The 25582-nt window shown below is 36.8% G+C and overlaps 1 protein-coding gene across 4 annotated transcripts; it reads right to left on the minus strand.

Moving 5' to 3' along the window:
• Positions 1–1036: 1036 nt before the first annotated feature.
• On the minus strand, positions 1037–19633 carry LOC137962717 (BAG-associated GRAM protein 1). 4 transcript variants are annotated; one of them, XM_068809744.1, is made up of 19 exons: positions 19592–19633; positions 19101–19409; positions 17770–17820; positions 17492–17589; positions 16769–16844; positions 15951–16079; positions 15812–15855; positions 14134–14245; positions 13918–14034; positions 13209–13238; positions 13038–13137; positions 4602–4708; positions 4296–4442; positions 4096–4200; positions 3870–4016; positions 3736–3789; positions 2627–2690; positions 1650–1711; positions 1037–1550 (listed from the first exon to the last, which is right to left on the minus strand). In XM_068809744.1, exons 2-19 carry the CDS (start codon positions 19290–19292, stop codon positions 1428–1430), a joined length of 1758 nt encoding a protein of 585 aa, XP_068665845.1. In that variant the 5' UTR covers positions 19293–19409; positions 19592–19633; the 3' UTR covers positions 1037–1427. The 4 variants fall into 4 exon arrangements, with proteins under 4 accessions (XP_068665845.1, XP_068665844.1, XP_068665847.1 ...); XM_068809743.1 differs by lacking the exon at positions 19592–19633 and having other exon boundaries at positions 19101–19553; XM_068809746.1 differs by lacking the exon at positions 19592–19633 and having other exon boundaries at positions 1039–1550; positions 17770–17839; positions 19101–19136.
• Between the last annotated feature and the right edge of the window lie 5949 nt (positions 19634–25582).

Below are 25582 nucleotides of genomic sequence, written 5' to 3' on the forward strand. Positions count from 1 at the left end.
GTCTGTTTCAATGTAGTTTTTTGAGATTGCTTAGATACTCAAGGCCTTTTGATTTTATGCTGATTTTTTTTTTTTACCTTGTTTTGATATTTCTAATCAAAAGGGGTGGATGAAAAGGGTGAACTGTTTTCCTATCAATGGTTGAGCATCAAAGGGGATTGAACCTTGAGATGCAAACACCTTGGAAATGGACATAGTAACTTAGAATTTGAGTTGTGAATCACTATAAATCCTTGTGTGATTATGATTTATTAATTGCCTTTGTAAGTTAAAGCGGCTTATTTGGAGTTAGATAAAAGTTGGCATATAAATTTGTAAGAGTTTATGCTAATAATCAAATTAGAATTTGAACAAAAGTTGAGAGTTAAAGACAGACAAGTAGGACTTAGAATAGGATTTCTCTCAAAGAAATCTTATTCTACTATAAATTGAAGAGATGAAAATGGGAGGAATGTTTGAAGATGTTAAACCCTATTTTTTTTTTCATGTGTGTGAAACATTTTCTTGTGTTCCTTTCTCAATTTAGGAAGGATCCTAAAAATTGGTATCAGAATCAACTATGCCTGCATTTCGTTCCTTCAATCTATAATTTTTAAACCTACAAAATGCACATCAATGGAAGTAGTTGTGAGTCTACTTTCTAACACAATAACAATCTGAACAAATTCTCTTTTTCTAAAATTGCATCAAAATCAATGAAGGTGTAGCAAGTAGGAGGTCATGTGCGGTATCAAAAGTGTCGACAAATTAAAGTTTTTCACCGTCTAGAGCTGATTTTGATATTAACAATTATATCTTGACAAAAAGCCTAGTAAGTCTACTTTCTAACACAAGAAACAACTTGTCTATCCAATGGGGAGAAAATGGCGTCAGAACAACCAAAGGTTGTATTAGAAGCAAGTCGTGAGCAGCTGAAGAAGTAGGAGTTTACCATGGCTGTCACCTAGTTTTTGTGAAGATGGCTTTGAAACAAGGTTATGACTTGGAGGCTCATTATATTTTGAATCTTGGATGAGTTTGAAGTCAAATTTATGCTTTAGGAAAGGTTGGCCTGATTTTATTCACTTCCAGAAGAGAGGGCATTCGTCCCCACAACCCGCAATGTTGCACAAAGGGGTGACAACTAAATCTTCTCCTTCTGCTCACTTTATTTTCTCCTTCTCCTGACTGATAATTTTTTTGTTATTTTTTATTTCTCCTTCTGTTTTACTATAACAAGAATGAGAAAGGAGATGTGAAAAGCCCTCATAGTTGACAAGGTGGACTCTTACACTAAATGTAAAACATGGATATGCTACAGATCAAAATTTTCACATACATTCCATTTTTTACAACAAACAACTTCGAATGGGCACCTCCTGTGAAAATTGAGTAATCAGTAGAAACAAACTCCAAGAGGAAGGGTTGGAAAACTGAATGTCGGACGATCAGCTAGAGGGTGGCTGTACCGGAGCGGTCAATGCTTCATCTAGTACCGTCTCTTTAATAGAAGTCTGTGACTTTAGATAGGAGCGGGCCATCTCCAACATCTGCTCTGCTTCCTTCTTGGACTGAGGCATTGGAGGTGAACAATCCATTCACTTAGACTGACATGTTAAAACTTAAGCTCTTTTTCTTTTTTCCCTAGAAAGTTTAGTCTACACACATACCTCATTCACAGCTCCACTCTTTATCTTAGATTGCATCACGCACCATTTCTTGAAATGCACACCTACCAAAAAAATATCGGTCGACTTGAGGACTTTCTAAAATCATTTTGTAGTCTACTAACAGTAAGGAAATACATTGAAAAATTATCATCAACTAAAAAAAGATTCTCCTGATCAGTTTTTGTAGAACTGCATATTGTGCTCAAAAGAAGCAGTGAGAATTTTAGGGCACAGGGCATGATCACTAAGATAATTATCACAGGAACGAAATGCAAGAAAGAGGTTTGAAGGAAGAAAATGAGTAAGCCACCCTAAGAAATGGAAAGATGATTTCACTCTTTAGTTGTAACTACGACCAAATGTTGCTTTTCTTTCCCTGCCACTAAGCTTAGACTGATAGGGGGAAAACTATCTACGAGGCTACGTAGCTTTCATATTTCTAAATTATTTTTTGGTTAATGATCCTCACCCCCAGAAAAATGTGGAAATTACTCTCAGCCTCCTAAATTTCAAAGGTCCGTTACTCTCTGTCTCTTGTACTTGTTTTATACTAAAAAATGATGGTTTAACCCTTATTTTTTCAATCAGTCTAATAAAAATTATTACCTTTTTATTTATTTTCATTTTAAGAAAAAAGAAAAGGAAGGGAATCAACCCTTCCCTTCCCCCCCTATATGACATAGGGATGGAGAGAGGGGAAGAGGCTACTACTCCACTCTCATTTTATAAAAATAAGGTAAAACCACTAGTTTTTTGTCAGAAAAAATTAGTAGAAAGGAGCAAGAATAATGACTTTAAATTTAGGGAGATGACAATAATGCAAAATTTGTGAAGTTGAGTTTAGTTTCCATATTTTTCAGAGGGGGTGAGAATAATTAACCTGTAATTGTAATAAAGATTGATTTGAAAGTCCAATAGTCCCAACTCAAAATTGATTATTGTAATGAGACCAAAAGAAAAGAAATATTGTCACTCACCCACTTTTACATCCAAAGTACAGGAGGATTCTGAGTTTGTCTCCAACGTCCATCGACAATGAACCTATAATAGCAATAGCATTGTTTTGATCAGTCTACTTAAAGTAGTAAATTTAATTTAGTTGACTGAACCATACTAAAAAATGGACACATACAGAGAACTCCAAACAGGAACCGACCACTTTAATGGTCTACTGTGGTCTACTGTCCTCTTTTACAACCTTTTTCGCTAAAACAGCTCAGAATTCACCATTTCACTCATACAATTTAAGAGTGGCAACATATCAGGTACAATTAGGTTGGCCTAACAGGTTGGGTCAAATTTTATCACCCCCTATAATGTAAACCCATACCCATTCCAAAAATGATAGCATTAAATAGGGGTAAGTTTGGAAATCCTGAGGTTAAACATAATCAAACTGAAGGAAACAGCAAAGCTATCCAAATATACTACTATATTTGATCATTGACTTTTTGCTTATGAATGAATAATTCAATGCCAACATAAAAATCAGGTTAAGACAGCTTGTTTCAGGTGGAACCCAACCATGGTAGCCTCCAAGATCAAATTGGTCAATTGCATCCCATTGTCTGATATATCTTATTACAGGTGCCCCTTGGCACCGTCATTATTTTCTTCTGAAGCATCAACTACCATTTGAAACTGGTTCTAAACACGAGGTATGATTCAAGCCTACAGCCCAAAATCAGCTGATCCATTCAATCTAATCATACAAGGGAGAGGGAGGGAAGGATATGCAAATAACTGGAAGCTGTAATGGAAGTAATTCATTACTGTGGCGAAGATGTGACAAAAGTCAAGGTAGCAAACAGTGTATTTGGGCATGAAGCAGGGTAGTCAACTTTTTTGCAATCCATGTTTCAAGCATCCACGCCAAGGGTAAACATAAACTAGATAAACTTGTTGAAAAACAAAAGCAACTTTTAACCCTTAAATTACAGTATCAAAAAAGAATTAGTAACTGAAAATACATAAAATAGAATTTAACAAACTGGACCTCATTAATAAATGGATAAACTGAGAGAGAGAGAGACTTAAAAATACTAATATTTCCAAGACTTAGACTCATAAAAAAAATGCAAGATACCTCAAAGTAAGACCCAAATGGAACATCATGTGCCTGTTGCACTGTTTCAAATACCTGAAAAGAAGCATAAGTTTTAAGTTTTGTTGCTCATCGGCAGATGAAGGTAACAAGTTCCATGTTGAATAGGTACATACCAGAGTAGATTTATTGGGTGATAGTACAAAATGTTGCCACTCAGTCATGGCAGAGTCTGGAGGACACATGGGACTATTACATAGAGTTCTAAAGGTAATTTCTCTAACCTGACCCTCATATTCATCTGCAATGTGCCACTGACCAACCTAAAGACAATGCGGAAACAAAAGTCATTGTCTTGCAATATTAAATATGAAAGAATCATAAGCTTCTTGTCCAACTTACATTTAGGTTTGTGTCCTTTCTTGCTGAGCGATACTCATGTAAAAATTTTGAGTCGTCACTCAATAGAACATTAAGGAACAGTTCAGCTGCGCAGGGAAAGACATCCTACAGAGAAAAATCAACAGGTCTCCTTATATTATTCAAGAAAAATTTCAAAGGTAATTATAGAACTGTAAGAAGAAAGGCTGATGCATAAGTACATTTACAATTGGAACTAGAACTTCTTCTTTAATGAAGGGCTGGAACTTTTCAGTCTTGAGAATATTAGAGTCCTCAGGAACTTTAGCCTGCTTTTTACCACCTCTAATAGAGCTACTATGAGCACGCAATGCAGATTGCTCTTTCTCCTACGTTTCAAAAGATACAGAAATTGATTCAACTGGTCAGAACAATTGATCAAACTTGCCTTATGGAAGTCCAACACCAGTTTAAAAAAAGCTGTTTCTGATGTTTGGTAGCAAGAGTAGTACATAGCACAATGATAAGTCCTGAATGAGAAAACAAACCTTTTTCTCTGCCTCCTCCATTGTGTGAAAATTCTTCGCTGCACGTTGTAAATTCCTTAATGCATGATTTCTGTTCCAAAAAGATGCAAATTTATATCTCACTCTACCTGAAAAAAATGAAAAGAGCAGCTAGAATTAAGTATATTTTGATAATGTCATTTATTAGTAATTCTAACACTAGCTTTTAGATACAAAAACTAAAAGAGCATTAAAGATCATTGCTTCTAACATATCTATATACATTTCTAGAAAAATTCAATAGAAGTACAGGACATATTATGTTATCATGAGATGATCTCTAATACAACATGGCTAATTCCACTTAAGAATTGTTACTAGTTCTTACTCAAACAGTTGACGAGAAGAAACATAAAAAAATGATGAGAAAGGGAGTGAGAAAAAAAAAGATAAAACAAAAAATGTGCTAGCACATCAATTAACTGTAAAGCTGTGGTTTGAACCCTGAAAGGAAAGAGAGCGACAAGAAGCGGCAAGGATGGCAAAGAGACGAAGAGGTCCGCAGTCTTCAGCAAGCAACACCAGGATGCAATGGGCGGACGATGAACGGAGACCACAATGACCGGTGGAAGACAGTGGAGCAAAGAAGGAAAGGAGAAAAAAGATCCGGAAAAGTTGCTGCCATAAGCAAAAAATGGATACTCCTTCTCACCTTTAAGGAAAGCTCTATGCAGGGACATCCAACGATCAAGATCACACTAAAAAAAGGAGAAAAAGCATCCTTCACCAACATCCCGAAGATAGCTTGTGCTAATTTCGTCAAGCAATTGCAAGCCACCTTCCAGGACAAAAGCAAGCATGATTTGAAGCAAGGAGCTTTGGTTAGGTGAGATCGTCTATTATTTATTGGCCTTTCAACACATTAATGGGAGGGAATGTAAGATCCTATAATATAGAAGAGCTAAGACTATGGTACGACTCTACATTCCCAAGACACCACCCTTGGTTTTGGATGAACCTTGTTCATTGACTCTCAATCTACTCTAGCCCCACCAACGACCTCCAACCCTCAACCCACATTGAAAACAACTAGAGAGGATTTTCCCTCGCTTTCCCGGATAGAAGCCACTCAAAACACCAATTCCATGGGTGTCGTTCCTCCCCAAACACCTGCTTGTGCAAAAGCTTCCATTTGTTCTACCAAGGCCCAAGTTGGCGAACTGTTGGGCAAACGACTCAATGGGAAGTAATGAGTTTTGTACATGGCTAATAGAGAAGTATGGAGTTTCAAGCAGATAACCCCCCTCCACTAAGAAAAGTGCAACCTACCATCCAATTTCCAATCACAGAGATTCACGAATGGTTGCCTATCCCCCTCCACTAACTCTCTAGGATAGTGGATATAGATCATAAGTTTGTCGGTGGAGTTAAGGCAGAGGTGGTCTTCCCTTGGAAAAATGGTTACACTCAACATGCAAACGTGCAACCAAGTGCACCAACAAGGATATTCATATGTTTCAAAACAAGTTTGGGTTAGGTTCCTATTTCTCAACATGGATGTTGGTAGCAAGAAGTTCTGGCTTAAAATTGTCTTTGAGAAATTATCATTCACAGAGGACATGGGCTCACAGAATAGAACAAAACGGAGAAGACAGGGAGGCCAATAGGCCACCTACTAAATCAACCTGCCACTAAATCAATAACCACCATGCAAAAGAGAGGCATAGGTCGCCCCAACTCAAACCCTTGTGTTGGATTACCTAACCAGGCAGAATGCAACAACAAAGAACCAATCAAACCATCTAGTATTGGCCTTCCAAGGGAGCATCCATACAACTCGTCAAAGAACTCCAATCTAAGAAAGACAAGTATGATGGAGCTTGCACAGTTGACGGGGTTTATCTATCAAGGACAATTTCAGGGGGTAAAAAATGATCTTTGTATCATGGAACATAATGCGAGTTAGATGTATTAGAACACAAGTTGTCATTAGAGACCTTCTTCAGGATTATAAAGCAAAGATAGTTGTTCTACAAGAAACAAAAATCCAGAGCATGCCTTATTCTATAGTCAGAGACCTTGAGCAGTTCCCAACTTTAGATTGGTGAGCAATTAATGCCAAAAAACATGCAGGGGGTATCATTCTGATGCGGGATAGCAATATTATAGATGTCTTGGAGGTTGAGGTGGGAGAGCATTCAATCTATGTCAAGTCATTTGATCATGATCCAGGAAACAAGTGTTACCTTGCGGAGATTTGTGGGCCTAACAAATATATGCAAAGGGTCGCCTACTGGGATGAATTAACTGATGTCATTCAGCAGTGACCTCTCCCAGGGCTATTGGCAGGAGATTTCAACACTATAAGAAACTGTAACACCCCCCTCCCCTCTACTTGAATCGCCTCATCATTAGAAGTAATGAACTGAAGGAAGTATCGCCCCCACTCTACTTGAATCACCTCAACATTAGAAGTAATGAACTGAAGGAAGTATCGCTCTCGAGGTAGGCATTTACATGGATTAATGGTTAGCAGAGACCCATTCTTTCTAAGCTAGATTATTTTCTTGTCACCATTGATTGGCTTGGGCTCTATGGGGTCTCCACTAGAAAGGTATGAAACAAGGCACCGATGAATCATTGGCCAATTCTATTAGATACAAAGTTTGGAAAATGGGAATCCAATGCTTTAGATTTGAGAATATCTGGCAATCTAAGGATTTGACTAACTTGTTAGTCACTGGTAATCTAGCATCAATACTACAAAGGGATCGAGAAGGCACTTCAGTCTCAATCTTAAAGCCCAGAAATTGAAGATCAATCTTGGTTCAAACAGTCCCTCACTGCTGCTGCTGCCCACTGAACTGCCCTCTATCAAATTGTTGCACTCGATGAGGAAGAGGAATGTAGAGCTCTCTACCTTTAGCAGTAGAAATGAGCCTGTAAATGAACTTTAAAAAAATACCTACAATGAGAGGATCCTCTGGAAACAGGGGGCTTGCTTCAAGTAGCTAGAGAAGGGTGACGACAACACAAAGTTCTTTCATATTGTTGCCTCTGCTAGATGCAGATCTAACCAAATTGCTTCTCTGTCTCTGTCTCTGTCTCTCTCTCTCTCTGTATTGGTGGACATCATCAGTTTCTTTTCAGCCCTATACTAGGAGGAGAGGACCATTGACCTAGGGATCCAGAATGTGTATTTCAGAAAAATCTCTGCTGCCCTAGCAGAATTAATTGAGTGCGCCTTATCTAGCAAAGAAATTGATGCAGTGGCTACAATGATGCCCAATGATAAAGCTCCTAGGCCAATAGATTGAATGGGAAATTTTACAAGCACTATGGTTTGGAGCTTCTTCACTAATGGAAGTAAATGCCATACTATGGACGCATCCTTCTAGTGCACAAGAAGAACCAAGAGGAAACCCCCAAAGACTTCAGACTTATTAGCCTTATATTTGGCCCATACAAGGTGGTTGCTTGAATCCTTGCTAATCATATGAAGGTCACACAACTTTTGGTCATTCACTAAGGACAAAGTGCATTTATAAAGCGAAGAAGCACTTTGGTTGAGTGTTCATGAAATTATTGACCACCTCAAAAAAATAGGGAGGTCAAGTGTGTTTCTAAAATTAGGCCTTCAAAAGGCCTTTGATCACATCAACAGGGATTTGGTGGATTCTATCATCGAGCAGATAGGGTTCGGTGATAGGTGGCAGTTCTGGATTTGAAGTTGTCTGTCCTTAGCTTCGTACTCCCTGCTTCTCAACGAGTGTGTGTGCGGATATATTTAAGGGATCAAGGGGGAATTTGACAGAGAGACCCTCTCCCTTTGCACTCTAACGTGGTGGTGAATGTGTCATTTCCATGATCATTGCAGCCCAATAAACTAGATGGCTGCTTCCAGTATCTGAGACGGCTAAGATGGACATCCCTTCACTCTAATTCACAAATGATACTATTTGTTCTTATGTCGGATCCTTAGAGCTCAAGGCTCTGCTTGGTCTATTTGAGATCACCACAATGCAGAAAGTTAATTGGGCCAAGACCACCCTATTCGATTTCAACTTGGAGAATAACCAACTTAATGATGGCTGAACATCTTGGTCTTTCCTGCTCCAAACTTCTCGCAATCTACCTAGGTTTGCCCCTCTTCTCTAGCAAACCCAACAAATTGCTTTGGAACTCTGTGGTAAAGAAGCTTGAGAAATGGCTTTCAACATTGAAAGGGCAACACCTCTCGAAGGCAGGTAGACAACTCATGTATTGTTAGTATTCTAATTGTCGGTTCAACTGCAAATCCAACACTATTGAGGAGGTCATTTGCGCTACCACTGATCTTATTTCTACTTGGCTCCATACCCAAAGGGAGTTCGATAATCTCTTGAACGTTTCTCTCAGCGCTAACTGAAGCACGATTGCCATGATGACTAGCCAACCCCCCCTCCCACCCTCGTCGGGGCCATTAAGCTCAATTTTGATGGTAGCGCCCTTGGTTGTCCTGGGCGTCCGGGTTACAGTGGTGTGTTTCTCAATGAGGATGGGACCACTCTTCTATCCTATCCCGGGCCTCTTGGTGTGACTGATTCCACAACCGTTGAGCTCTCTAGTCTCCTACATGGTCTTATTCTCTTCCGCGACCGATTCCGTGAGCCCCTTGTTATTGAAGGTGACTCAGGAGTTGTGATTGGCTTATGCTCTACCCCTTCGGACCCCCGTGGCAACGTTGGGATATTTTTTGGACAATGCTAAAATTGTATCTTCTATTTCTTGTACTTGGTCTCATGTTCCCAAAGAACGAATTCTGTTGTTGATTCTTGTGCTAAATTAGGAACTTCCTTGCAATCTTTTGTTGTAAGGGAGCGCTTCCTTAATATTTTTGTTGTTTTTACTTTGTTCTCGATAAAATCATCACCTTTTCAAAAAAAATCTATTACTCATCCCAGCCCAGCTCGCATGATCAGGTGCATTGACAACCTTAAGAAGAGATTTCTCTCAAAAGGGTCAGAAGATGCATTGGCTAGAAGGATGTTTGCAAGCACAAGAGTTGGGTGGGGAGTTGGACCAATCAAGGAAATGAATCACAAACTGCTCCTCAAGTGGTTTTGGAGATTCAATGATGACAAGGAGCTTACTTGGGGTAGGATTGTTTCTAAGAAGCTAGCTTTGGATAGGAGTTTCTGGTGTCTGGATGGGGGAGTATGGCAGAAGCTTTCCCCCCTTTGGCATGCCCTTTTCGCCCTTCTGCCAAAGTTAGCCAAAGGGATAAGATTCTGTGCTGTGAAGGGGAAGCCTATTAAATCTAGGAAGATTGGTGGATTGGAAAAAGACCACATATGCTCATCAAGTCACTCACCTACAGCATCACCATGAACCAATCAATGACCAGCCAAGATACCAGCAGCCTGGATGGAGAGCAGATCAATTGGGACCTTCACCTCCAAAAAGAGGACTTAGAGATGACGAAAATGATAAGGGCAGAAATCTCAGCTCTGACCTGAATGGTATGAGAATTAGAAGTCTCTCAAAAGATAGGATGGTCTGAGCAATCTCTAACAGTAGATAATTCACTGTCACTTCGGGATACAGTAATCTGATGCACTGGAATGGGAACCAGCAGCATAAAACTAGCATTGCATGGAAGCTTTCCCAACTACCAAAAATGAATTCTTTCTTTAGAGTGCAATCCGGAATAAGATATCTACTGCGGATAACCTGTGGAGGAAGGGCATGATGTCCCTAATTTTCAATGCTGTTTTTGTGACAATGGCAATGAGAGGATCAGCCACCATCTCCTTCACTGCACTTCTCCTGGCAAGTTTGGAACCATTTCTTCAGAAAACTTGGTTGAAATCTATGTCTCCCTAGAAACCTTACGGAATTGTGGTCTTGGAGCTGGAACCTGAATTCCTGAGTTTGGCACGGTGCTAATGGCACCACCGTGTATCGCCTATTACACAAGTCTATACCGGAAGACATCAGTCCATGACAAGAGCCACCATGCTGTGGTTGGTAGTGAATCATTTAGGACTGATTAGGAGTTATTTTGTAATTTTATTATCTATGTATTGTCCTTAGATGTAATTATTTTTATTTGTTTATGGGCATTTTTGTCATCAGGGGCATTTTGGTTATTTTGAAATGTCCACTAGTGTTTTTATTTTCTATTTAAACTTGTAATGTTTTAGAATCAAATGATTGAATAGATTGAAGTTTTTCCCAACTGTTCTCCCTTCCCCCTCCACGTTGTGATTGGTAGTGAATCATTTAGGACTGACTAGGTGTTATTTTGTAATTTGTTATCAATATTTTGTATTGTCCTTAGATGTAATTATTTTTATTTGTTTAAGGGCATTTTTGTCTTCAGGGGTATTTTGGTTATTTTGAAATGTCAACTAGGGTTTTTATTTTCTATTTAAACTTGTAATGTTTTGAAATCAAATGATTGAATAGATTGAAGTTTTCCCCTACTGTTCTTCCTTACGCCTCCCTGCTCTCGACTCCCTACTTCCCCTCTCTTCCTTCTTTCTTCTTCTTCTCCTTCTATTTTCTCCATTCTCCCTCACTGCAGCAACACACCACATTCCCGTGCCGCATCAGCTAATCTCGACCTGCCTTACTCATATCCTGTGGGGGCTCTAGCTGGAAAGGAACAATGAGAATATTTAGAGGTGGTACCAGCTCTCTTGATAGCACTATTGAGAAAATAACTAGTTCCATCATGACGTGGATCAGCACTGTCCCCCATGTTTGAAAGTCTCTAAGGAGGGCTCCCTTGCAACAATTGGAAAATTATTGCACAAGTCAGTACTTTAGAGAAAGGAGAATTCTGAACGAAAACCGCTTCCTAGTGGCATGATTAAACTCAACTTTGATGGTCGTGCTTTGGGCAACCCAAGCCCCCTGGTTTTGGTAGTGTCTTCCATTCCCATGATGGATCCTTGCCACATCTAGTCTCTTGAGGGTTGCAGATTCCACCACGGCTGAAATTCAAGGTCTTCATCATAGCCTTCTCATTTTTAAAACCTCTTGCGATGGGCGACTCTGGATTGAAGGAGACTCCAAAGTGATAATTGACTAGTGCTTCAAACCTTTGGAACCCCCTTGGCGTCTAAATCTTCCATGATCTTTTAGATTTGTTATTTTTTATTTTTTTTAGAAAGGCGAGTTTGATCAAGGCAAAGCCAATGAACCAAATTACAACAAAATAAACAAGAGAGATGCCATTACAGCAAAAGATTGAAGGAAAACACCTTGTTTAGCTAAGGAAATCACCCTTTGTTGATCTCAGAACATAGTGCCAAATCCAAACAAGTTGAGTGGAGTACATCCATAATTTCATGAGATTTTAGATAATTCCAGCTCTTTTCCTTGTATTTGAAATTTCATTCCGAGATCAGCTAAGCATGTAGCTGACTTGCTTGCTAAACAACAAGTCTCCCTCCAATCTCTCATTGCAATGGAGGCTCCCTCTTAAGCTTTATTTGTTAGTTCTTTGCCCTTGGGCCTTTAAATGAATCTTCACCTTTCTTAAAATAAAAAAAATAGAAATAAAAGCAACTATAAAGCTCATGTGTCTTTCAAAAGGAGCATGTAACTTCTTGTCTCTTAATACAGACCAGATTAATGCTAAATTTTATACAGCTACACCAAACAAATAAAAATATATTTGTCAGTTATACAAATGTAAATGATGACATAGAGCATATAAATAGCTCATTCAACAAGCATTATATAAACTACGAGGTTGATGAAAACATCTAATGAATGTCATGTTGGTTACCGAAACAAGAATCAAGCTAAAGAGAAACTATGCATGTCAATATGGAGAAGGTTGAAGAATAGTTTTGGCTCTGGTGCTCCCTCCATGCCATTAAGACTTGAACCAATGCCCTTACAGTAGAACCCCTCCCACTCCGCGCTGCAACCCCCATCCCCACTCTTTTCCATTACAATCCATAAGCAGTGTACTTTGAAAACTGCCACCTTCTTATACTTTTCCATATTTTCCTTATTTCAATTATTTTCCTAATCACTCTGTTTTTTTTTTTTTTTTTTTTTTTGGAGAAATGACACTATTCCACCTAATTCTTTGATCTACGAGTCTTAATGTGGTCGACATAATATATTGAAAATACTTTTTCACACTTGTCATACAAAAGAACAAAATTTTATCTATTTTAAAAAAAGTTAAGCTATTTGTGTACAATTAATATATCATTAATTTGTTCCGTCAGCAACTCCAATGAGTACACTAGAAGTGAAATTTTATTGCTTGAAAATGTGAACATGCAGACCACAATACCATTAGAATCGTAATATTCTGAAAGAAAATTATAGTAATATGTTCCATTCGATAATCCTCAAAACATGGTGCAATAAAACAGAATTTTGAGGACATTTCTCACCAAAACAAAAGATAAAAAGTCATTTTCTACTCAAAGAAGAAAAAGGAAAACTACCATGGTAACATTGACTAACCATCTGGACTTCCCAAAGGGGGTACTCCATGTCCACCACAACCCATGCGAAGTATTATAGTAATGGCAGGGTTAATGAATGCGTGTTGACTCCTTTTAATCTGCATTGGAATAACAATTACGTTCCTAACCCACTAAAAAAAATTGGATGAGGCAAATCCCAAATACGTACCTCGTGAATATCTTCAAATGGAATTACTACCTATCAAATAAAAATAAAAACCAATAACTTTACATTACTCAAGGAGAAGCAAATAAAAACAAATTGCTTGAAATATTTGGTCTACTCATTGATGTTCGCATAACTTCTGCACAGAAAGATGAGAGAACCAAACTAGCTCTTTCATAAATGAAACCATAACATTAAAACCAGGGAGAACATAATATTGACATAGCCATTTAAGTCCTACTTTCCTCATAAATCACTTATTCATGACTTTCCACCATAGAAACCAGAATTATTGGATAGATTTTATTTTGTCTTTGAAATAGAGCAAGTTGACAGAGTTGATCACGACATCAGGAGGATTCACTATGTTCATCTTTAGTGGGCAGACTTTATACTCACATGGTTAGCAAAGGCCAGTTGTATAAAAAAATCAGAAAGACTGTCAGGGAATAGAAAGTATCCAGCAAAGCACATGAAAATCAAGCTACTTAGGTGTGAAGCCTAATGGAGTATGGACCATCAATTTCAAGCAACACAGTAAACAAATAAAACTCAGAATATCTTATAAGGATATAATAGACAAGAGCACTTTAACAATTGATTGATGACATGGTATCACACTTTCAAAAAAATTACAAATCATAAACATCAAGTTGAACCAAACAAAAGAAACACAGCTAATGAGATTTTAAATAATGAAAAACAAAAGTACCTTCATTTGTTTTGAAAAAACATTGGAATGGAAGCAAATATGCCATGCAGAGACATACATGCGCCCGTGGTATAAGAATGACCTCTCTAATGCACACGAATAACTATGGTCAACCACCTGAAACAATTAGTCATTAAATCAGCAAGTACATATAATAAAAACTGTAACTTCAAAAATAAAATTTTGATGTAAGAGTAACAATTTAACAGTAGTGACCTCATCAGGGTGAAGACTGAAAATTGTTTGTAAAGGCCCGGGTATTTGATGAACCACTGTGGGTCCTTGCTTGTCGGCAGGCATTCTTCTCCTTGCATTCCCGTTCAAAGCCCTGCATCAATCCATTAACAAGCAACGTAAAAATGTTACTGTTAAGTAGGTCAATGCATTATACATTTTGCTTGATGAGAAAAATCTCCAGTACTGGACTTCATCTATCCATGATTAAATTTAAAATTAGTATCTGGTAAAAAAATAAATAACATGTCCATCAAATAAAACAGTATATTTGCCGTCAAAGTCTGACCATAATCAACATAATCAAGCCTTATTTAAATTTTTTGGCAGCAACATTAATGTTTTCTTCCTTTCTGACTATCATTTGATAGATCCATTCTTCAACCTTTCTTCAAATTTCCCCTACTTCTCACAAATTTGTAGCATATGCAAAACCTTCCTCTTGTTCATGCGCAATATTCTCTCCAATAAAATATGCCCAAATCATGGGTGATAGCAATATCTTCCTTCTCTAGTCTATTGATACAACCTATGTGAACCTTAGTACTTGCATTTGTTATTTTCTCTTGCCTAGTGTTTTACAAACATTTGTAGCACAATGCAATAGCATGGATCAAAACCAAAGACTAGTGGTAAACCTGGAAAAAGTACATAAAAATGGAGATTGGTATTTCTTTAACCAAGAGTTCTAAATAGTTCAGTAATATTAGTAATATGGTAACCAACAATTACATAGCGCATCTTGTTGACAATGATACCAATCCTAAAGCACATAGTTGATTGTTTGTTTCTTTGCTTTTGGCTTCTTCTTTGTTATTTTTTATCTCGAAGGCTTGGGGAATACTTTTCCATGTCACCAAATTTAGTTTGTTTGGCTGGTTCTCTTTTTGTAATCTTTTGTAATTTACTTTCTCCCTTTCAATGAAATCTCTTCATGACTCTCAAAAACCATGATTAGTGTTGAGTAGAAAAAAAATATCACATTAGAAATGAGAAGAAAAATCAATGGCTTATAAGGTTGAGCAATAGGCCTCCTAAGTGCCTAGTCATTTTAGGATGGAAATGGGCTCAATCCAATAGTAATATCACAACAGGATGTGTGTGTGGGCTTCATGAAGTGAGAGTCTATATGTTGTTTGCTCCATTGGGAGTTAGTGCCCATGTCTTAGGTCCGTTATGTCAAAGCTTGGACTTGAGAAGGAATGCAATGTAGGAAAAAATACCACTTTGACCAATGAGAAGAAAAATTTTTAGTTTATAAGGTTCAGTAATAGGCCTCCTAGGTGGCTGGTCATTTTGGGATGGAACTAGGCTAAAACCAACAGTGGTATCAGAGCAAGATGTGTGCGTGGGCCCAAACTTAGTTTATGCTCCCTATGTTATCTATGTTGTGGGCTTCATGAGGTGAGAGTTTGTATGTTATGTGCTCCATTGGGAGTTAGTGCCCATGTCTTGGGCTCATTATGTTCAGACGAGGGGAGTGTTGGGTAGGAAAAAGTACCACATTGAGAAATGGGAAGAAAAGTTAATGGATTATTAGATTGAGCAATAGGACTCCTAAGTGGCTAGTCATTTTGGGATAGAACCAGGCCCTATCCAACAATTAGTTTTAATCATTTCTCAAAATAAGTGAAAGAAAAAACACAAAGTATTCAACTACCTTGAACTTGCAGGGAGTTTAACTGATTTAATATGAAGACACACCTGAAAGACAAGAAATAAAAAATTATATCACAAAACAAACCACTTAAAAAAAAATTCTACATATAAAATGCACTGAATTTGGTAAAGCATGTTACCTGCCCTGATGTGCTATCCAAAGTATACCAGTCTGCTCCAGTTTGACCTTCACCTTTAACTGGAACAGTAACAGAACCAAGTACTGTGCTTTTCCATATTATATCCCAATCATATATTGTCACATTAATCTACAAAATAAGCTAAAAAAACTCAAATTCACACTGAAGTGAATCCTGAAATCTCTAAGATAAAGCAAAAAACTAGGTGATCAGTTCACCCAATAAAAAAAACTATGTGCCCCTGTTGTTATTTTGATATATATAGCAAACTTCAATAATAGTGATAGAAGTAACACAGAAAATTTACATATGCTAGTTTTTTTTTTTTTTTTTAATGTTTAACTCCCTTACCATAGTGAGAATCGAACCCGACACCTTACAATAAAAACCCTCCCATGGACCATATAGCCAAAAGTCCAAGCCGCACAAATGCCAAAAAAATTAGGGTCATAAAAGCTTCTGTAAAAATAAGAATGAGGTGAACATGGCCTTACTGTCCTGAAAGATGAATGATGTCCACTGAAATTGCAATCGCTATGAGTACTTCAATAAGACCCAAATTAAACTAGATCAAGGGTACTGAACTTTCAAGTACTCATTCAAGCATCAATGAGATTTTTATTCTCAAATTTAAATTTCTTAAAATTTAATATTCATCAAATGCATAAAAACCTGATTACACATTTGAATAGGCCACATTTCCACATTAACATATCTCAATATGGCAGTCATCAATATGAACACAATTTCCTCTTCACTTTTTATACAGAAACACATGTGCATTTAACATATGACAGCAAGAACCCTCTCAGCCATACCTCAACGGGAAGCTCATCAACGAAAAAGTTGAACTCCTCTCCCCACATTGGATTTCTAGACCCTGGAACCATAGAGCTGGATCGGCATAAACAAAAAATGTGTGAGCAAAACTCAATGATGATAATTTTGCACCCATAAATTTTCTTGTAAGGCATAAAAATTCACAAAAAAATAAAGAGATAAAAAAGTAGTAAGCATATAAATATCAGGCAAAACAAATGATTCACCAAATTTAATAGTAGTTTTGATTGCTAAAAGTATAACAAGATTGCTTAGGTCCAGTGGACCCGATATCTTCAACTCTCTTTAAACACTTGAGCAAGGATCACTATACAAATGGCTTGTAGGAAATCTAATAGTCATGTACATATCTTATCTGGCCATTATGGATCAAGAACCATGAGCAGATGAAACGGTTTCCTAAATTGCAATGCATCCATCCATATCATAAAGAATTTTACTGTATAAAGTTTATTAGTAGGAAGCAATATCGATGACATCATCATGTTTTAACAGATAGAAGCCAGACTATGATTGGAAAATTTTGATGCCATGTTTTCAGAAAGAAAAAAATTTTCCTTTAGAAAAAATTTAAAAATACTCCTCAACATATCTAAAGAGATGCAAGACACCATAAATAAAGCACATTACGAATTGTGAGAAAAGATTCATGGTTAACCACATCAGCAAGAGAGAGAGAGAGAGAGAGAGTCTATAATCACCTAAAGCGTTTCTGTGCACCACAAGTAATGATAGCATATGGATCAGAAGTGCCATTTATGTTTGCACCAATCAAATTCTTGGCAGCTAATAGTTCCACCTGAAATGAGAGAGTTCATAAATGTCCACATCTCATTTCATTCACAAAACATAAAATTGATCTAAGGAGAGTAGCAAAAATCTCCATATCCATAATGAACGTAAACGGATAGGGCTTTCATTCACAAGGCCATGCAAGAAAAAATCTGTACTCTAATTTCAGATGATAAAAAACTAATACCTTGATCACATATGCTGAAGAACTTTGTGAGTCTCCTTTTATCTGACTCATCTACAAAATAAGTGCAGAACTGCACGTCAAAAAACAAATGAAAATATTACTCCATAAGAGAAATAAATAATGCATGGATTAAACTCATTAAAGTTGTAGAAAATTTAATATCTCAGAAATGATGAGAGTCTATCATCAGCAGATACGATGAACAATCTTGATCCACCAAATACTTCTTTCTGGCTATAATAATCACTATTTAGTTAACAAAATATAACAGCTCAGAAACTATCACCCAAATATAAGTTCCAGCTAAGCACGATATAATGGCAAGAATGGCATCCATATGCAAAAAAAATACGCTCTAGAACCAACCTGAAGCTGTATCAATTATCAAAATTCCCATGCCACGCAAAACCAACTGATGTCATCTAAACATCTCATTATTATCAGAGTGTCACCCATTCATTTAAAAAAAAAAAAGAAGACTGTTTCCATTAAATTTTTTATCAGTGCCATGGCAACTAGATTTGGGTGGATTTCCACCTTCATTATGCTCAATTATTTGCAAGCTCCATTATTTGGTTGATTTCCTTCATGTCCTCCCAACTTCCATCCATGTCATTTTTGTCTCCCACCATTAGCCATCATAAAAAAAAAAAATCCTTCTCATTGTGTATTACAGTCCATGTGGAACATGTCCAAACAATCCGATAGCAATCTCTCAAATTCTCATCTTAAAATGCTGCTCCAAATGGTTGTTTAATATTCTTATTTTTTACTCCAGAAAGCATGACCTGGTGTCTGGCAGTTGTCGTCTACAATTCTAGGATTGCACCAATCACATAGCACTCCGGCCATCTAGCATTCATTCTCGTGATGCATTCTCATCGATCCCCTAGTGTAAGACTGGTCTAAACAAAAGATATAGTTCTTTTAGTTAATAAGTTATCCCTTAACCAGCACTGCACTCCAGATTCATTCCGTAGGAAAAGAGAAAGATGTTTCTCATATTTCGCTTTTGTTTGGTTTGGCACATCCGGTCACTTTGATGAACTTTATGCGGTTTGATAATAAATACACCACGAGCTCCTCAAACTGTTGGGCTTGAGCGTCTGAAAAAATTGTCAAACTAGGTAGAGCACCAGAATCCGTGATTCTATCTAGGTAGTTCTTGGTTAAAATATATCCCCGATGGAACGAAATCTCGGTGAAGACTAAAATTCGTTCCAACAAATAATTTTCAGTCACAAGAGCAACAATTCGAGAATGAAACTTCCGAAACTAAGCATCCAAACCCATGATATTGTAAAGTATCCAGAGAAAATACGAAAACGGACCTTGTCTTTCACATCAGAGTCGCGTATTATAAGTTGTTCCTCACCCATGGAACCATCTTCGCCACTTCCCTTGCCTCCTGCTGAAAACTTCGAAAGGAATGAGAACACGATGATCACGAACACGGAAGCCGCGACCGTGATCTCGATCTCCCACCATGATGGAACGAGAAAACCGAACGAAATCTCGGTCATCCTATAGAAAATTCCCGGAAGTAAAATCGGGTAGTCCAGAATTTAGGGTTTCAGAATGCGCATTGGGTTTCCGACGCCATCTTTGAAAAATGCATCAGGCATGGAACGAGATAGCATCTTCCGAGAGGAAAAACAAGAGTCAGTCAAATGAGTTTGGTTGGAGGGAGATGACAACGAAAACGGCGACATTAACGTCGAGAAGCTGAAATTGCAATTTATACGGAGAGCTTAATTCCATTATTGCCACTATCTAGGATAAAAAATATCAGACACCGAAAACAAGCCCATAAACGACTTACAGGCATCGTTGCTTCTCAAATTTCCTGCTTCATGTAATAAAAAATGCTACCGTTGTCCGACTGCATTCCACGATTGAAGATTTACTGGACGACAGGCAGGAAGAGGTCGGAAAACCGAAACCGAGGGCAGTGAAGCAAATGACATATATGCCCTCTCTAGTGAAAAGAGAGAGAGTATGATTTCATCTCAGGGGGGTTGACCGAAGAAGGGTTTTTGAGGTACTTCCTCTTCAAGAGGAGTTCAACGGTAACTACGCTAACGACCTCCTAGGCGTTACGCGCGGGTCCAACCGCGCATCCTAGATTATAATATAACCTCATAAATTAACATTATTTCGTTAACTATGAGAAGTTTATCACATCTAATATTACATTAAATTTATAAAAAAATTATAAATATATATTTTTATCATAATAGACAACTGTATATTAAATAATACATAAGATAATATATCGAATTTTGTGTCCTATATTCTATAATACCACTTGGTCCAAGAAATCTTTTAACTTACCTGATTAGTGACCCACCATCTCTAGGGCCGGTTCGTTTTGACCAAGTTTGGTTGGAGTTTAAGCTATCTCATTTTCTTAAAACAGTTTTATCTTTGTGTCTGAATTTACTAAAGCCAGGTAATAGATGAAATAGAAAAAGGCAAGGAAAAGGAGTTTGGACTCAAAGTCCTGCCAATCTTAAAAAATATTTTTATTTTATTATATTTACAACATATTTTGACGAAAAGGTAATGAGTTTTAAGGTTTAATATATAAAGCTCTTCTCTTCTCTTCTTCTTTCATCACCTCTACATCTTTCTTTCTTCTTCTGCTCTCACGTATTTAACTAAGAGAACCTTCATAACTAATTCACATAACCCTAGAATCTAACATGATATCACAATATGGGTCCTAGGGTTTCAAGTTTTGTTATTCATGTTTGATAAAAATTACATGGCGTTGTGGTTCAACGAGCCTTCTTTTTTATGAATGCAAAAAAGTGTTCAAATTTTCTTGGTTTGTTTGTTTGTTTGAGAATGAAGAATGTTTATGACTTGGTGACTTTGGTCTATCTTTCAATGCTTTGAATTGCTTGTTGGATTCTTGCTTTTAGCTTAGAATTCAAGGCCATAATGCATAAACATTCATCCCTTCACATGCATGCTTATTGTTCTCTATATTTTTAATCAACTTTTCCTATTTTTCACTCAAGGATAGATCTTTGCACTATCATCCAAAGCTGTTTTTTGTTTTTGTTTGCATAAACCAATGCCATTGATCTGAAATCCTCCGTGGTTGTCCACTTGATTATTTTTTTATTGGAAAATCACATCTCCATATATGGAAAATTGCACTTCATGGTTAGCTCAATTTTGTGTGTGTGTGTTTTGTGTTTCTCCTTCCAAACCTTGATTATTTGAAGAATATGGAGTTATTGAAATCTCCTTTTGATCCTATCCAAGTTGTTATCGGTGTTTGTTCAAAGTCTTCCTCATGTGGAACTCACGTTGGCATGTAAATGAGTTTCCTAGAATGTAAAGGAGTTTGCATGAAACTTGCATGAGAATTCTAATTTACATTGAATAGGAGTAGAGACTTGTTAGAAACTGCATGAAAAATCAAAATGGGCAACTACAAATTATGCCACTACTGAATTACACCTAAAACTGAGGGGATAACCAAATCCTCCAAAGATAAACAAATTTTTATAGACAACCATAAAGTCCTTCAAAATTCAAAAGTATGTTGCGCTCTATTGGTGCCACTTCCTCTAATATTGTTGTCATATCTACTACATGTATATTTTCTCTTCTTCTCTTGTTACTTCTTCTCCTTGGATTATTAACTCAGGGGCTTCTAAACACATGACTAGGAAAATTGGCCTTTTATCATTTTTATCACCTTGCTCCATTAATAGATTTGTGTCAATACTTGATGATTCACAGTTCAAGGCATTGGTTTCTTTTCTCTTACACCATCATTGTCACTTTCTAATATTTTTTTTGGTGCTAAGTTTCCTTCGAGTCTTACGTTTGTTAGCCAATTGACTAAAAAACTTAATTGTTGATTAAATTTCTTCCTACTTATTATATCTTTCAGGATTTGTAAACCAAGAAGTTGATTGGCGGAGGTCATGAACAAGGAGATCTTACTTTTTGGATAACCCAGTAATCACATTTCTAGCAATTTCACAATAACAGGCTCTCCAATGGCATAATAGATTAGTGCAACCTTCTTTGTGTTTGTTACTATCTTTAGTGCCTTCATTAAAAGCAATTTTGAGCTTACCTTGTGAAGTTTGTCGTTTAAGTAAACACCACAAAAATTCTTTTCCTTTTCATTATGAAAATGTTAGCAAATTTTCTTTTTCCTTATTGCACTCTAATATTTAGGGCCCAATGCAAGTCTCCAATAATAGATTCAAAATACTGCACCATATTTGTAGATGATTGTATTCAAGTTATATGTTTGTTTTCTATTCAAGATAGATTTGAAGTGTACCCATTTTTTTTAATCTTTTTGTGTTATGATTTCAGCCTAATTTAACTCTAAACTTAAAGTGCTTCAATCTGATAATTCAAAAGAATACATGTCTTTTATTTCAAGTTGTTTTGCAGTAAGAATGACATTATTCATCAAACATCATGTATCTACTCACCACAACAACATTGTACTGTGAGAAGAAAAGTAAATATTTGATTGAAGTTATATGTGCCCTACTACATTGTATGAATGTGCAATAATTGTATTGGCCTTCATGTTGTTCTGATCATTTATTATCTTATTACACATATGTCCTCCACTATTATCCATAACATTACTCCATACTTTGTACTTTTTTTTTCTGATAATAATGCCTTTCTCCCAAGGTGTTTGGTTGCATATGTTTTGTTCATGACATGTCACCAAGGAAAAATAAGTTTTTCTTTACACTTTTAAATGTATATTTTTGGGACATTCTAGAACTCAAAGAGGATATGTATGTTACAACACTACTTTGTAAAAAGCATTTATGTTGGTAAATATTGTAGTCATTGAAGATTAACTATTCTATCCTATCAACTATTATCCTGTTGGTTTTCTTTCTTCTACAAGTATGCTTAATAGTGTCATTGGAAGATCCCCCACAAGATGAATCACTTCAATTGCTACAAAATTCTACCTTTAAGACTTCTGTTACGTTGGTTAATGACCCTTCTAAGATATCTATAGATCTATCTTAGGTTAGTATCCCTATATCCTCTCTAGTTATGTTTGGTCCTTTTGATAACAAACCCATAGTTCTTCCTAAAGCTTCCAAATCTTGTACTCAATCAACTTCTACCCTCATCCACTATCAAATTTTATGTAATTGTTGAAATCTAGGGTTTAATCCATGGATAACATGGTTTGAGAAGAAGAAGAAGAAGAAAAAAAAAGAATAAAAAAAAAGAAGAAAAGAGAAGATGAGAAGGAGAAGGCAAAAACACGAGTTGAGGAGAGAGACTTTAGGGGTTAAGAGAGAGCACATGAAAGAGCTCCTCCCCCTCTCTTTCTTATTTATATAGGTGGGGGCATGGATGCCCTAATACATAAGAATAAAAAAACACACTTAAATTAACTACTAATTATAACTTATGCCACTCGCTCTCATAATTACATAGAATATCACTCAAACTACTTCAATACTCAGCTCATGGGTTGTCCCCTAGTTGTTGTTGTTTCTTGTAACCCTTTCCCTTGCGCTACTTTCTCAGCCATATGAGGAGGGTCTCAAGCATTGAGGGTTGAAAACAGCCATGGAGGAAGAGATGACAATCCTATTTGAAAATTAGATATCGGAACTTACTCTTCTAGAGCATAAAAAAAGTGGGTATTTACTGTTAAATACAATGTGAATGGTACTATTGTCAAGCTAAATGCCACATTGATAGCAAAATGGTATACTCAGTATTATGATATTGATTACAAGAAAATATTTTTCCACTAGCAAAACTTAATTCAATACATATTCTTATCTCCCTAGTTGCCAATTTTAAATGGTTTCTCCATTAGCTAGATGTCCAGAATGTCCTTTTTAATGGAGATCTCCAAGAAGAGGTGTATATTGATTAACCACTTGGTTTTGTGGTTGATGGAGAGTTGGTATGCAAATTGAAGAAATCTTCATATTGATTAAAGTAGTCACCCCGAGCATGGTAATAAATTTAATAAAGTGGTGGTTCGGTATTGGTTTACTAGATGTGTTGTGGATCATTCTATACTAATAAAGCATACTGACAAAGGAGTAATACTTATGACAGTGTATGTAGATGACATTATTTTGATCAGAAAGTAGTCTAAATGAAATTGGGATATGTAGAGAGTTTCAAGTAAAGGATTTGGGGTTGCTTAAATACTTCCTTGAAATTGAAGAGTTATACCCTAAGTATGGAATTATTTTGTCTCAAAGAAAGTATTTGTTTGATTTATTGAAAGAGCCAATTATGTTGTGTGTTAACTTGCGGATACCCCAATGGATACTAATATGAAGTTATGTGTCAGATCTCGTGAAAATGTAGATATTAGAAGGTTACAAATACTGGTAGGCAAGTTAATCTATCTCATTATAACAAGACTTGATCTCTTTTTCTATGAGTGTTATCAATCAAAAGCAGGGGAATAAGAGTATCTGAAAACAGAGTGCCGACAACTGTTGTTTCCATTGTGAAAGATGTAGTCGACTAGAAGAAGAAGTACAAGGGATGAAAATAGACTTTGGTAGGAAAGAGAGCTTTTTGAGTCAAAGAGGGGATCATCCAAAGCTAATTTGATCATGCTTGAGTTGGATGGCATAACTTTGCATGAGCAATTTCAGGTCTAAAAGAGAGAAATCATAAACAATGGTTAAGGGAGATTGCATGGAGGGAGGGAAAAAATCTCAATATAAAGGAGAGAGAGATCACATAGATGAGAGAGAGAGAGAGAGAGAGAGAGGTTTATGCAAAAACCTTTCAAAAAACTAATGTTTATGCAAAACCTTTCAAAAAACTAAGTGCAAATGTTTGGTAACTAAATTTTAATTGGAAATGAATTAATCTAATGACAAACATTAAATATTACATCAATTTAAGAGGTTTACAAGAAAGGTACTCCTATGATTTCATTAACAAAATATTAGAGCCTAGAATCATACACATTTGTGAGTTTTCCACTTATGCCACATGTCATATGGGAGAAGTGCCACGTGGGACAAGGGTGCACGTGATTTACTCAAAGAGAGTAGGCATCTTCAATGGACAAAATGATTAATACGGTCTACATGATGGAGGCAAAAGGGGACTCAATAGCCCCCAAATGTTTCCTCTTCTCACCTTTTGACCCAGAAGAGTATTTTTATGGCCATCTCCATCCCCTTTCTCTTCTTTCTACACTCTTCACTTATCAAAAAGAGATATCCCAATGGAGGTTTTATTGGAGAAGAAATGGTAAACGTCTCCTATCAGGGATTGTCATTAGGCTGATGAGGGCTGGCGTGGGGTTTTAATAATGGTTTTGGGAGATCACATACAGCACAGAAAACCCTAATCATCATTGACCTTTTCTCTTTCCACCTCCTTTTCAGCCTTTGGATAATACACCACCAACATATGAAATCATGATGCCTATCAACCCATCTTCATTTTTAATTTCTTCTTGCAAAATTTTTTATCCTCCTCCAACATTTTCTCCATTCTACCATGTTCAAATTACAAACACCACTCCTCAAATTTGTTTGGGAAAAACGTTGGTCAATCATAGCTTCAGCTGTTTCCTTATCATTCTGACTGAGATAAAGATAAACTAAGATAAGATGACTCCGATGTAAACACTGTATCCAGCTACCATATGTAGCTGAAGAGTTAGTCTTTGTAAGCACTTAGGAGTCTCTGTAAATCTGTCTATAGATACCGTTCTCCACATCAATGAAGATATGGCAATCACTTCCCTTTTCTTCATCTTCTACACATTCATGTAAAACCCATATTCGTCAGAACAAAA

Source organism: Aristolochia californica, unplaced genomic scaffold (genome assembly GCF_029961685.1).
Source record: "Aristolochia californica isolate CCGP_79_NKW_82.1479 unplaced genomic scaffold, dmAriCali1.0.hap1 SCAF_4, whole genome shotgun sequence".
NCBI classification, from domain to species: Eukaryota; Viridiplantae; Streptophyta; class Magnoliopsida; order Piperales; family Aristolochiaceae; genus Aristolochia; species Aristolochia californica.

What these genes read in the sequence shown, in the direction of transcription:
- LOC137962717 (XM_068809744.1), bottom strand. Translation starts at nt 19,292, where the DNA reads ATGACCGAGATTTCGTTCGGTTTTCTCGTTCCATCATGGTGGGAGATC. An exon ending in TTCTAGTTCCAATTGTAAAT is followed by an intron (nt 4,201 to 4,295) that starts GTACTTATGCAT and finishes TTTTCTCTGTAG; the next exon opens with GATGTCTTTCCCTGCGCAGC. An exon ending in CACCCAATAAATCTACTCTG is followed by an intron (nt 3,790 to 3,869) that starts GTATGTACCTAT and finishes GCTTCTTTTCAG; the next exon opens with GTATTTGAAACAGTGCAACA.